The 15,185-nt window shown below is 37.9% G+C and overlaps 1 protein-coding gene across 4 annotated transcripts in view; it reads right to left on the reverse strand.

Moving 5' to 3' along the window:
- Positions 1 to 10,297: 10,297 nt before the first annotated feature.
- Positions 10,298 to 15,185, reverse strand: part of LOC127413537 (arginyl-tRNA--protein transferase 1-like) — a 132,991-nt gene continuing 128,103 nt past the window's right edge. For all 4 annotated transcript variants that reach the window (XM_051650769.1, XM_051650770.1, XM_051650766.1 and 1 more), the window contains one exon: positions 10,298 to 11,534. In XM_051650769.1, coding sequence (XP_051506729.1) covers positions 11,356 to 11,534 — 179 coding nt within the window. In that variant the 3' untranslated portion in view covers positions 10,298 to 11,355. The remainder of the gene's footprint in view (positions 11,535 to 15,185) is intronic.

Genomic DNA, 15,185 nt, shown 5'->3' on the forward strand with positions numbered 1-15,185 from the left:
AGTGCCAGCAAAAACATGTATAGAGAGCACGTACGGAATGCACAAACACACTGAGAGGGCATTGTGAGTGTTTCGATGAAGCCGCCATGTTAAGATGAAAAACAAGCTTCTTTTAAGAGAGATAAACAGAGATCACACGGGTAAGAGGAGAGATGGTGTTTTACCGGCAATGTTGAACAGAGGGGCCAGTCGTTAAGTTTCTCTGAGGAACACGGATATCTTTAAGGAGACGTGTGTGTTTGCTGCACATTCCTATTCTGAAGAGTTAATAGGCTACTTTTTAAATTATGATCTGCAAAAAAAAAAAAAAAAACATTGATTCAACAATTAACAAGTACAGATGTGAGATTTGCTGAAAGGGAACCCTTACATAAAAATGTACTACGGCAGTAACATGGTACAGTGATGGCATCATATGGTAATATTATGTTACACTGAAATAGTACTGTTTTAAAATATATATATATATATATATATATATATATATATATATATATATATATATATATATATATTATTTGTATTTTATTTTTTCTCCCCAATTTTTGGAATGCCCAATTCCCAGTGTGCACTAAGTCCTTGTGGTGGCGTAGTGACTCACCTCAATCCAGGTGGCGGAGGATGAATCTCAGTTGCCTCCGTGTCTGAGACTGTCATCCGTGCATCTTATCACGTGGCTTGTTGAGCGAGTTACTGCAGCGACCTAGTACGTGTGGAGGCTTCACGCTATTCTCTGTGGCATCCATGCACAACTCACCACGTGCCCCACTGAGAGTGAACAACAATATAGCGACCATGAGGAGGTTACAACATGTGACTCTATCCTCCCTAGCAACCAGGCCAATTTGGTTGCTTAGGAGATCTGGCTGGAGTCACTCAGCACACCCTGGATTCGAACTTGCGACTCCAGGGGTGGTAGTCAGTGTCTTAACTCGTTGAGCTACCCAGGCCCCCCGAAATAGTACTGTTTGATTAAAACACTGATTGATTGCACTTTATTTTACAGTACGTGTACTTTCAGTATACTTACCCAAGAATACTACTGAGTAATATTAGGTAACAACATGTACTTAATATAGGTTAAAGGGATAGTTCACCCAAAAATGAAAATTCTCTCATCATTTATGCACCCTCGGGACATTCCAGAGATGTATGACTTACATTCTTCTGCAGAACACAAATGAAGATTTTTAGAAGAATATTTCAGCTTTGAAGGTCCATACAATGCAAGTGAATGGGTGCCAAAATTTTGACACTCCACAAAGCACACAAAGGCATCATAAAAGTAACCGATACGACTCCAGTGTTTTAATACATATCTTCAGAAGTGATATGATAACTGTGGGTGAGAAACAGATCAATATTTAAGTCCTCTTATGCTAGAAATTCTTCCCCCTGCCCAGTAGGGGGCGATATGCATGAAGAATGTTAATCACCATCACCACAATCGCTTCTGGAGACATTGATTTAACCACTGGAGTCTTATGGATTACTTTTATGCTGACTTTTTGGAGCTTCAAAATTTTGGCACCCATTCACTTGCATTGTATGGACCTACAGAGCTGAAATAGTTTTCTAAAAATCTTCATTTGTGTTCTGCAGAAGAAAGAAAGTCATACACATCTGGGATGGCTTAAGGGTGAGTAAATGATGAGAGAATTTTCATTTTGGGGTGAACTATGCCTTTAAGATTAGAGTTGGGGTTAGGTTTAGGGTTAGTACCTAGTAATTACTGTAATTGTTGTAATTATATAGTAAGTAAATATAGAACAGTAATGTAAAATAAAGTGATACCCACTAATTTACAATTGTATTTAAAGGTGTCATGAATTGGATTTGTATTTTATTTTATAATGTTCCTTGAGGACCTCGACTTACAATGTTAGTGTGATTTTTTTCATTAAAAGAATAATTGGTCATTTTCTATCCATTTTGTGCCTCTGATTCAAACGCTCCATTTTTTGGGGCATGTGTTCTTGAAGACTTCAGTGTAAACGGCCACTGCTGTGATTGGGTAACATCTTTGCATGTGGATAAGCCTAAATGCCCCCGCCATTACGCACATGTGGGGTTGTTTTGGAAACTTCTGATGGTTAAAATAATGACAACCAGAGGAATTCATCCATCATCATGTTTGAGCCAGAGTCTGATCCCGAATTTGAAGAAAATTAACCCCCTCCACAAACACCACGGATACTGCAGTATGTGACAGCGTGGCACGTAATCACTGTAATTTACTTGTCTATTTGTGTAATAGGTATTACTTATTGTTGTTTAAATCAAGACGTGACACAACGGTGTGTATCTCGTTACAACGTTGGGGCATTTTCCAACGGTGAAACATTTCTGTGTTTTACAAATGCTGAGTAACGCATGACAGTACCAAATAAAGAGTAAATACATGGTGCTATAATTATAAAAGGATACACTTACCGTGCAACATGAAAACGTATACAGGATACATTCACCGGTCGTTCGTCATATAATCATCTTTCATCATATATTCAGTGTAGTGACAAATGCATACATTGTTCATTACAGTGAGTCATGTTTTCATTAAAAAGGAAAGAGATTGTTTAAATATATTGATATCAATTCTCTTTAGGTGCATCTGTGGCAATTGTGCCATCATGCCAACAGAACAAGAAAATATATGCTGCTTAGAGATCCCTGTGCATTAAAACTAATACACGAGCGTCTAACATCACTAGGATCAAATCAAATACTCAGTACACATCTAACAGTCATGTATCATACAAAGCAAAACAATTAACATGGATACTCACACTTGTTTGTTGCGACATCACTGTCGGGTCCAATATAGTTGGCACTGCATCAACTTTTAATTTAAGTCTCTCTGTAAAGCCTGCTTCGAACTGTGTCTTGTTTGTGAAAGAATCATCGGTTAAATGAAGCGAGCAAACAAACATGTTCTTACCGACACGATCCGGGACTTCATTAAAAATAAATATCAGCCACACTTTCTTAATGTTGGGTTCCTTGCAAAGCAAATGCAAGAAATCTAGTTTCCCACAACCCGGCACTGCACAACGTCTTGACATCTTCGTGGCCATCGTGACACCTCCTGTTGCTCCAAAAATAATCTCACTGCTCTACTCTAACCGCAAGCTGCGTCAACGATAAAGTAGGTGTTGATCTGTTTATGCAGAGGCTGGCCTGTGATGATGTAATACCTCACTATGACGTATTAGTGAGGAGGAAGTAGAGAACAAGTCATTTTGGCACCTTGGTTTCAATAAAGCCTTTTTTTTGATCTAACGAAGAAGTTTTCGGTTCTGAAATGTACAGTATGTTTTTATAGTGCAATGAACTGTTATATGTCAAGATATCATGGTAAGTTTGTTTTTCCAATTCATGACCCCTTTAAAGAATACCCTGGTATTACCATCTTGGAACCATGTAAAAATACACATTAATATCATGTTTTTTTTTAAGGTGATGTTGAAAAGTTCCATTTATACATTTTCCTTGCAAAGCAATATGAACAGACTAGATTTCTCGCTTACTGGCCCGAAAGAGGCCACCCCAGTCTCTATGATATTTTGGTCTCTAGATACGGCTTATGTCTCTCCTACAATGCAAGTCTGCAAAATTTTCTGTCATTTTATCTCCCGCCATATCTGTAGCACAAGTGGTTTGGGACGAGGGTTATGGTTTGTTCCAATCCCTAATCTTAGTTTGAGCTTTAATCAGAGCACAACAGTCTGACTCCGGATGTAAAAATCCCATTAATTTCCCCCAGAGGCAAATTGAGTTTTAACGATAACTTATAAACCTTTAAAGACCAACCGTGAGCTCCGAGGTTATTAATCAATTGTATATACTTCTGTTGAAGCCATCAGTGCACATTATTTCAAGTTCATTTGAAATAATCGTGTTTAATAGCAGAATTTCTGGTAAAGAACGACACTACCCATGATCCTGAAGAGAAATGATCCACCAGTCAGAAAACTGCAGCGGACAAAGCGCACCAAAACAGCCCTGCAGAGACTGCCCTACACTTTCAAACTACTTTTTATATAGTTAAAAATATTTTGCAATAAAATTAAACTATATTGTTTCTATACCAATTATCAGCAACATTAAATCAATCATTTATATATTTCCATTGTTTTTTATTTGATTACGTCATTTGTAATGCTTCATAGGATTGTAGTTCACTCACTCATGGAAGATGTTAAGTACACGGTCTTGTACCTTTGTCTTTTTGTCCAATTTCCAAATTTTGTTTTACTTCAAATCAAAGTTTGTAATGTTGTGATTCACCTCAGAGCTGGTTGGTTTGGGTAGTGGCTTAGAACTCTTTAAAAAATAATAATAATGGGGGAAAATACTTTCAGAACCAAGATGGCTGAAAAAGTCGCCAGGCACTGTTGCGCTCTAATGATTCTTACCCTAAATTGAGTGCTTTTCTGAGTGTAGAGTGATACATAACTAATAGTCACTGATTTGAGCCTTCAGATCTATCTTAATGATCTGACTCATCTTCCCCAACTGCAGTAGGTTGTGTAGGACAACAACAAAATCATTACCAGAGGTTACAAGTCATCCTCTCATCTCATTCAATGTTTACCGTTTCCCTTTTCCTCTCTGAAGGAGGGAGTACTCTGACCGGTTCCTGTGGCCTTTCCACACGGAAAACCCAGTGGTTAAAGCAATGAAACATGAAAAGAGCTTACAGAAGAGAAAATGTCTTCACCAGTGCTATAAAGCATCCAGCATTCCGATACTGTGGTCGGCACCTGATGGCACTAAATCCGACCTCATTTCTTCAAATCAGACTCCACGCTGTGTGCGTGATAGAGGGGATTTACCAACTTTTGTGTGTTTGAACATAACTTGGACACAGTGTTTTAACCAATATAAGAATGGTTACTCTACTGACATAGGATGCTTATCCAAGTGCGAGTGGTTGGAAATAGATGATGCTGCAAACTATGAAGAAGTTCTGGGAACGTTGAAAAGATCTCTAAGTTAGACTGCTGCAACCTAAATATGCAGGCTGATCTCATGAAAGTTACGTTAAAAAGGCAAATTTTTGGCAAAACAAAATTACATGCTTCATTACACATTTGGCTGCAATTTCTCAGTGAAATGTCCAGCGGGGGGCGCCAAAAGCGAGTGAAAAGGTGTCGTAATCAGACAAAGTTTTTAAGGTGAATATTAGATGGAGGTTTTAATGAGTAAAACGTAGCTCCATAACTTTACAACTTTAACCTAAACCTAACCTGTCCTTAAAGCAAATGCAACATGAAAAGTACATTTTCTAAAGCAACCACGTCATTTCGTGTCACTTCTATGACACTTTCGTCTCACCGAGTCCAAAGTCCAACACTCTACAAGGTGAGCTACCGCACAAGCTAATCACATTGGTAATCACATGTGTAAATGTAGGTGTTTATGTAATACAAGCCTTAAAATTTATAATTTTTCAAATGATGTGAGTAAAACTGAGTAAAAGTGTTTCGATATAAAATAGCAGCGTTTGAGTAATAGTGCGAAAAATAAGAATTTATGAAGTCATAATCAGCCATTGTACTCGTGATTTGTGTGAAAATAAATAAAACGCACTGTTGTTGTAGTGCCTCTAGTGTTCATGCGGTGAAATGTATAACACAGCACATAAAAGTCAGTTTGCAAAAATGTTTAGTAACATTCTATTAGACTAGGTTGCAAATATGCATTTGAGAGATTAAGGGGCTTTTGGTTAAATTTTTGACCCATTAATGTCAACTAGACTTCTTGCCCATAATCAAAAGTCTATCCACACAAGACAGGATTGGGTTAAACCACATGAAATCCAATTTTCACAAGCCCAATCCATTTTTTAAATCCATTTTAAATCAGATTTTAGTTAATGCAACAGTCTGAACGGTCAAACCAGATTTAATGTGGGCAGTTTGTTACATTGTTGCATTTGAAAACTCATTTATCTAAGTATGCGGTAAGGGAAAAACTTTTCGGTGGAGGAAAACACCATTCTAGTGTGGATGAGAGGCGTAAATGTCGCGAAATCAACGTATTCTCAAACGAAAACGTATCTGAGTGAACGTGGCCTAAGTTAGGTGGCCATCCAAAGACATAATACAGGGAAATAAATTCATCCGATTTCAGGTTTACTATCCTTTACCGTGTTTTGATGGCAGCTTCAATCTAATGAGAAGATACGAAAGCCTTGAGGGGAAGATTTTCTCTGTTTTGTTTGGGGTTTCTAATGGACAGCAGAACTTTTGCTGGCAGAACCATGTTTGATTGAGCTTCAAAGAGACAACAGGAAAAGGTGACTCGGCAAGGAAATCATTTAAAACACACAAACCACAAACTTTTCCTCTAAGTGCTTGCATACAGATCCAGATGAGAACAGGTTAGCTCGTATGACTCCTTTTGAGGTCGTGTATTTTGCTGTTGAAGCCATGTGGGGTTTTTTGCATGTTGTTTGGAGCTACAGTTGGCTCTTGCTCTTGGTTCCCCACCAAGGCCACCCACTCCACTTCAGGTCTGGGCCGACACAGCACACCATCCTGGGCCAGACGTGAATGAGTCAGCAGTCTGCATCAGCATTTAGGCTTTTTAGTCTTTAGGATAGGAGCTCAGGCCCAGAGAACGTCACCTGCAGCAGGAGATGATGCTTTCGTGCTCTCATATTTGACACCTGTCACCTGGTCTAAGTCAAACAAGCTGGTGTTTAGCCGGTTTTGCTGTAGTATTGTGTCGAAGTATATATAGTGACCTCAAAAAAGTATTTGCACACTTAAGCACTTAAGAATCTGCAAACAACTGATGCAAGAGCTTTTCTCAGAACTAACTTTACTTTTCTGAACCATTTTTGCATCTTTTCGACTTTTAATCAGCTGGTGTCACAGTGATTTTAGTGGATGTACGAAGTCAGTTCCCCTTAAGTTCACACAGGTGTCCTAGCAGTGTAACCACATTAACTATGGACATGTTTTGTAAGAGGTTTGACAACCAGTAAGTGTCACAATACTTTAGTCTTCATATTGAATGCCTTTTGCTTAATAATTTAAAACCAAACTTCTTCTTAAAAATCTTTTGTGACGTGCTTTGCTTTCTCCAGTGGCCTGCCTCAAGGTTCCATTTTAAGCCCTATTTTATTTTCATTGTACATGTTACCTTTGAGTTCTTTTGAAGAAATATCATATTTCTTATCATTGCTATGCCGATGATACACAGCTGTACGTTCCACTGCATCCTGATGATGGCTGCTGTGCAAATATTAATAAGTGTCTTGAGGATGTAACATGTTGGATGGCTAGGAGCTTTCTCCATCTACAGTTGAAGTCAGAAGTTTACATACACCTTAGCCAAATACATTTAAACTCAGTTTTTCACAATTCCTGACATTTAATTGTAGAAAACTTTTGCTGTCTTAGGTCAGTTAGGATCACTATTTTAAGAATGTGAAATGTCAGAATAAAAGTAGAGAGAATGATTTATTTCAGCTTTTATTTCTTTCATCACATTCCCAGTGGGTCAGACGTTTACATACACTTTGTTAGTATTTGGTAGCATTGCCTTTAAATTGTTTAAATTGGGTCAAATGTTTTGGGTAGCCTTCCACAAGCTTCTCACAATAAGTTGCTGGAATTTTGGCCCATTCCTCCAGACTGAACTGGTGTAAATGAGTCAGGTTTGTAGGCCTCCTTGCTCGCACATGCTTTTTCAGTTCTGACCACAAATTTTCTATTGGATTGAGGTCAGGGCTTTGTAACGGCCACTCCAATACCTTGACTTTGTTGTCCTTGACTTTGTGCCATTTTGCCACAATTTTGGAGGTATGCTTGAGGTCAATGTCCATTTGGAAGACCCATTTGCGACCGAGCTTTAACTTCCTGGCTGATGTCTTGAGATGTTGCTTCAATATATCCACATAATTTTCCATCCTCATAATGCCATCTATTTTGTGAAGTGCACCAGTCCCTCCTGCAGCAAAGCACCCCCATAACATGATGCTGCCACCCCCATGCTTCACGGTTGAGATGGTGTTCTTCGGCTTGCAAGCCTTACCCTTTTTCCTCCAAACATAATGATGGTCATTATGGCTAAACAGTTCAATTTTTGCTTCATCAGACCAGAGGAAATTTCTCCAAAATGTAAGATCCTTGTCCCCATGTGCACTTGCAAACTGTAGTCTGGCTTTTTTATGGTGTTTTGGAGCATTGGCTTCTTCCTTGCTGAGCAGCCTTTCAGGTTATGTCGATATAGGACTCGTTTTACTGTGGATATAGATACTTGTCTACCCGTTTCCTCCAGCATCTTCACAAGGTCCTTTACTGTTGTTCTGGGATTGATTTGCACTTTTCAAACCAAACTACGTTCATCTATAGGAGACAGAATGCGTATCCTTCCTGAGCGGAAGGAGTACTATTGCATTATTGCACTATTGTTTGTACAGATGAATGTTTTACCTTCAGGTGTTTGGAAATTGCTCCCAAGAATGAACCAGACTTGTGGAGTTCCACAATTTTTTTTCTGAGGTCTTGGCTGATTTCTTTTGATTTTCCCATGATGTCAAGCAAAGAGGCACTGAGTTTGAAAGTAGGCCTTAAAATACATCCACAGGTACACCTCCAATCAGAAGCTAATTGGCTAATTGTTTGCTTGACATAATTTTCTGGAATTTTCCAAGCTGCTTGAAGGCACAGTTAACTTAATGTATGTAAACTTCTGACCCACTCGAATTGTGATATAGTAAATTAAAAGTGAAACAATCTGTCTGTAAACAATTGTTGGAAAAATTAGTCTTGTCATGTCAAGTAGATGTCCTAAACGACTTGCCAAAACTATAGTTTGCTCAAATTAAATCTGTGGAGTGGTTAAAGAATGAGTTTTAATGACTTCAACCTAAGTGTATATAAACTTCTGACTTCAAATGTAAATGAAAGCAAAACTGATATTCTTGTTTTTGGTTCTCTTAGCACCACCCCTCGAATTTCTAACTATATGGGGTCTTTCGCATATTCGCCCTTATGCAAAAAATCTTGGTGAAGTCTTTGACTCTGAGCTAAACTTTGAGAAACAAGTCAGTGTGGTGGTGAAAAGCAGCTTTTTTCAATTAAGTATAATTGCAGAGTTAAAACCGATGCTCTTATTTAAAGATATGGAGATAGTCATCCATGCTTTTGAATCATCTAGGCTTGATTATTGCAATGCTGTGTATTTGGGCCTCAGCCAGTCATCTTTATACCGTTTGCATTTGGTACAGAATGCTGCTGCAAGATTACTGACTGGCACCAGAAAAAGAGGCAGTATTACCCCTATTCTGGCTTCTCTTCGCTGGTTACCTGTCAAATACAGGATCCATTTTAAGGTTCTATTATTTGTTTTTAAATCTTTAACTGGCCACACCCTTCTTACTTATTAGATCTGCTGATTTGACATCAGCCCGCAAGGAATCTTAGATCTGCCGATAAACTCCTTCAGATACCTCGGTCACACCTAAAACGTAAAGGTGATTGTGCCTTCTCGATAGCTGGTCCCAGGCAGTGGAATAAGTTACCGTTGAGTATTAGATCAGCTCCCACTCTCGATGCTTTTAAATCAGCCCTGAAGACTCACTTTTATACCCTGGCTTTTGAGTCTCATTCAGAAGTGGATTAAATAATGGTTTTATCTTAGCTTTTGTACTATATTATTTCTGCTTTTTATTGTTTAAATTATCTTTGTACAGCTCTTTGGATACATTAGTTGTATTAGAAATGTGCTTTATAAATAAAGTTTGACCTTGACCTTTAAGACATGCTTGCCTTATCTTTCTTTAAAATAAATGCCACTTTCTTTCTGCTACTTTTTGTCTTCATTTTGAACATTAAATCTATTATTTTAGCATTTAAAACATAAAAAAAAAAAAACTTTGTGTGTGTGTGAATTATTTCCCTAGTGCTACCTTCCCTGAAAATAAATGCCTCCTTGTTTATTTTGTCATCTAACACAATGATGTCCATACGTTTATAAGAGTGGCATACGTTTCAAAATACTTTGTCTTAATTTTAAACATGAAATCTATAGTTAGTAGATAGATATAAATAGTAATCTTTCTTTAAAATAAATGCCACTTGGTTTGATATTTTGTTATCTAATGTAATGATATTCATACATATTAAAGAGGGGCTTGAGTGTCCAAATACTTTTTGGGGCCAGTGTATTACTCTTCATGACTTAAATGATCTTTTCCATTTCATGTTTGTTTTTCTTTCTTGCTAGTTTTCTTGCTAGTCTGATTTCCTTCCCAAAAACGCCAACAAAACCAGACAAGCTATTATAGTACATAATTTCTTTTTATTTTGTTTGAAACAAAACAATAACATTAAAACAAAATGCACTCAAGCTATTACTCAAACTTAAAGACAAAGTGAGAAAAGAAAAAAATTGTTCCACAGGAAAATCAATTCATTTAACCGCCCGGCATTCGCTGTAGACGTAGCACCTGCTCTGGAAATCTGTTTGGATATTAATGGATACTTCTGCAGACTTACATCAGAGAAATATCAATATTGGGAGCACTGAACATTTTTTGCAGAGCAGTGATCTGTTGCCAAAGGCTGAACGTTTGTCAGTTGAGGATTTTCGCATGGTTCAAAGGACAACATTGGTAGAGAAATACCCAACAATAAACAGACAGACAGACAGTGCCTGCATCACTTAAAATGCAGAGGTTTTATATGTTCCAAATTATGGTTTGCCTTACTATACATTATTAGTTAAAGAGTTAGTTCAACCAAAATAAAAAACTAAATGTTTTATAAACACATATGACTTTCTTTTTTTCCATGGAACACGAAAGGAGATGTTTAGCAGAATGTTAGCCTCAGACACCACTCCTTTACATTGTATGAAAAAAAGAAAAAAAAAAAACAATTCAAAACCTTTCCTCTAGTGTTCCATGGAAGAAAGAAAGCCATTCAAGTCTGGAACAACATGAATGTGACAGTTTCCATTTTGGGGTGAACTATCCCATTAAGATCTTGCTTGGTGACTTGTAAATGAGTAATATTTTGAAATACATTGTGATATAAAATATGTACCTGTTTTGTTATGTTTGTTGCATGTGAGCAATTGGGATTGCACAGCATTGTTGGCCAGATATATAAAAGTGGAGTCCAAACAGACCAAGTGAGAAAGATGGAGTAAATGAAGCAACACACACCAGTGCAAAAAAAGAAAGGAAACTGCAGATGGAGAGAGTGTTCTGGACGAGGAAGAAGAGAAACAAAGATAAACAGTCAGAGAGACAATAAACAGACATGCGTTCTGAAGGACAAGCAATTGCATGTTGAGACAGACAGACAAATAGAGAGAGAGACATGTGATGAGACTCTAGGCCCTGTAGAGCAGAATTCTCTCTGCACATGTCTGGCCCACCAGACTGGCGTACTGTTCTACTTCCTTTTCATCGTTAGAACCCTTCCTCTTCCGGGTGTAGGCTGCATAGGGCATCACCGTCCGCCTGTGGAGCACTAACGCCCTGCCCATATCCTTCAAAGCATGAGCGTCACCTAAAGAAAATAGAACACATGCCTTACATAGAGCCAATGGAACATGAGGAAAATAAACACAGTGATTTGCAAGACTCTGTGCCAACATTGATAGATGAGTAAAAATATATTCCTCGGCTCTTTTTTTGTTGTTGTTGTCCACTGAGAGTGAACATATTTGACCCCAGTTCATCGTTCTCTTTCTGTAAAGCACCTCATGTGGACACAAGGGTGTAGATTTGGCTTGAACATTGGTGGGGGGGGGGTTGTTGGGGGGCTGCAGTGTGAAGAGTTTACATGTTTCCACTGATCATGGTATAAATATTGGGGGGGGGGGGATTTGTGCTTGCTTGTTTTGATTATTTGGGGGACGGGGGATGGACACCATCTGAGTGAGATTTTTAGGGGGGGATGCTGAGGAATGTCAATTAATCATTTCACACATGTAGGAGGTAAAGTTTAATTTCATACAGTTTCCCTGTAATACGAGCAGTAAAACCAGACCACCACATAGGCCCTCGTCAATCTTGGCGGAACATTGGGGGAGAAAGAGGAAAAGGGGAGATAGTAAAATACCGGTCAGTTATACGGTTAAGCGGTCCTTATACAAAAATATTTAACCGCAGAATGCCACAATTGACCAATCAGAATCAAGTATTCCAGAGAGCTGTGTAATAAAATCTAATATTAAATGAGGGGCGAAAAGGAAACAAGATTGAGCGTGATCTACAGTATCTGTACTCCTCAAGTAACTGAACTAAGGAGTTCTTCCAAACGTATGACCATCTGAGCGGTCTGTATCCGATTTATCCTGATCCTAGTCTGAAATGAACAGAGATGCTAGCTACTCCAGACTCTGGGCTGTAAGATGATAGCTGTGAGCAGAGAGATAAAACAGGATAAATGGACTGCAACGGAGACAAAGAGAAAGAGAGACAGAAAAAAGAGGTAGCTGGCAGTCCATCACACTACATCTAATAAATTACGACCAATGAAGACCAGACGATACCTGTGAAATGCTAGTCCTGGATGTTCCCTCACAGCCGTATGAAGCCCCTGTCTACACCCCCAAACGAAACAATTCATGCTTTAATATTTCCACTCAAAATGAAGAAAAACATACCCTGGAAAACCCCTTCAGGCTCTCGAAATGCCTTTTTTCCTGTCCTGTTTAGGTACTGATGAGAACTAGGAGTACTCAGCTTTTTTGAGGAAAATGAACGCTTGCATTGTTTTTCCATGTAACATTTATCTAAACACTCCACATGCCATTTTTCTATTGGTAAAACACTCAAAAGCACATTAGTCTATTTTTAAGATGTACGCATTTCAATTTTTATGACAAAATTCCATCAAATTGAATTAATGTTGCAATGTTTAACAAAATTAAAATGAACAAAACTTAAAATACTTGTGTTTTTAATTTATTTTATTAAAGATCAATCAATTCAATTTGATGACATTTTATTTGAAATTAAAAATAATAATAATAATACTTTTTTTTCTTTTGAGTGAAGGAATAGTTCACCCCAAAAGAAAAAGAAAAAAGAAGAAAATCCTGTTATCATTTACTCATGTCTTTCAGTCTGCCAACTGGTAACATTCACTTTTATTGTTTGGAGAAGAGTATGAACAATCTTCTAGACTTCTTTTGTGTTCCAAAGAAGAAAACGTCAAACTGGTTTGGAATGACATTTTATTTTTGGGTGAATGAAAGGTATTTTTTGCATGCAAACAGTAGTTACTGAAATCTATTTAGCCTTGCGCTTAAAATTCAAGTGCAAAATCAGCACAAATGAGATACCTTGAACACAAAACTGGAGGCCAGGTTTCCACTGGGGTAAACAGGTTGTGTAATACATTAGCATTTTTTTATAGAGACAACCCCATTACAAATAAATACATCTAAAAGGCTTCGTAGTGTGTCTCTATGGCTGTCCAGTGACATTGTATGTTCAGCATGGTATTATGTAACTCAAGTGGACACATTTGTGCGAGTTTGGGTTTGTAGTTTAGAGTTGGCAGTCTGAAGTGAATGTGACCACGAAATTATACAAAGACAACAAAAAGATGACACGTTTTTATATAGAGCGCAATAGTCTGGTTCCAGAAGTATCAATCCCATAAAATCTTTCCATAAAGGAATTATTAACGATAACATATAAACCTTTAAAGACAGACCTGTGAGCTCTGAGGTTGTTAATCAATGGTAAATGCTTCTGTTGAAGACATCAGTCCACATTACTTCAATATCATTTTTAATAAATCATGTTTAATGCTGAATTCTTGGTGAAGAACTACACTACCCATGAGAAAAGATCCACCAATCAGAGAGTCACGGCAAACAAACTGTGACAAAAGAGCTCTGCAGTGACCATCCACTTACTAAATAAACATCTAACTCACCAACTTGATGTACAGTATATATAACAGTGTATTTAAAGATTGAGAACTTAAAAAGAAAAAAAGTAAAAAAGTAAGAGTATTTAAACCAATTCACAATCGAGTTTTGTTGTATTAAATGGAATTTAGAAAGCATTAAAATATGTCAAAAATAGTGAAGTTTTGTTAAAGGTGCAGTATGTAAGATTCAGAAACCCTTGTTATTAATGACACCTGTGGCTGTTAAGTGAACTGCAGCCAGCTACCTGTTGCTCATGCTCACACTCCATAGCGACGAGAGCGAGCATCAAAAAATAACGCCAATTTGCCCGTAAATATGATGTTCAAACGCAAGGAATGTTAATTCCCAAGTTGAAGTACCTCAGTAGATGGGTGCAGAGTATATAAAAGTTTTAATATATTAATATATAATTAAAATAAAGTATTAGACAATAAGTACACCTGTAAAATCTATTTTCTTTTCTCTTTACATCATTAGAACTCTCCTAAAATGTACCTCATACATTCCCTTCCAGAGGGACTTTGTTCCTTTCACACTCAAAGCGCTCGTGCTTGTTAAAGAGTGGCGTGCTGTCATAGCAACCATGTTACCTTCGGTTTCCGTTTGTCCTACGAAGGCCGTCTCCTTTAAATGAGGCTTGTTTAAAGGAGGACGCTCGGTATACTGCAGCCTTCAAAGGACACGTCCTACCTATCACGCAGCCTTTGAAACGAGACACAGCTTCAGGCAAAAAAAAAAGGGGAATATTACATGAAAATTGTTACATATTGCACCTTTAAATAGTTAGGACCAATTATGAGAATTCTGAATGAAACCCTGGTGTATATGACACATTCAACAAAGAATATATCTGAAACTGTGACTAATAACAGGAGAGTAAAAAATGGAATCAAAACGTCAAAATATCAAACAACAGCAATAAACAGTGCCGAACGAAAGCTTTTAGCGGCTCAATTAAGCACGGCAATAACACTGTACAGAGCTATAACGAGAGTCAGGCTCTCTTTCTGTCAGACAATCCAAACATCCGCTCTATATATAAACACACTCCTCTCTCCATCCATCCTTTGACTCGATTAACACTCCCTTCAAACGGCATCATGCTTTCTTAATCAGCCGCACCGGGGCCAGATCTGTCCCTGGTCAGAGGTCATAGTTGATAAATAGGACTTTCACTCTGGAATGAGAGGGTCAGGGCTGAAGAAAGAGGTTTCTGACACCCCGCCATGCTTCTTAAAGAGAAAGATGTGGAGGTCTGGCACAACTAC

The sequence above is a fragment of the Myxocyprinus asiaticus genome, chromosome 23 (assembly GCF_019703515.2).
Source record: "Myxocyprinus asiaticus isolate MX2 ecotype Aquarium Trade chromosome 23, UBuf_Myxa_2, whole genome shotgun sequence".
Classification (NCBI taxonomy): Eukaryota; Metazoa; Chordata; class Actinopteri; order Cypriniformes; family Catostomidae; genus Myxocyprinus; species Myxocyprinus asiaticus.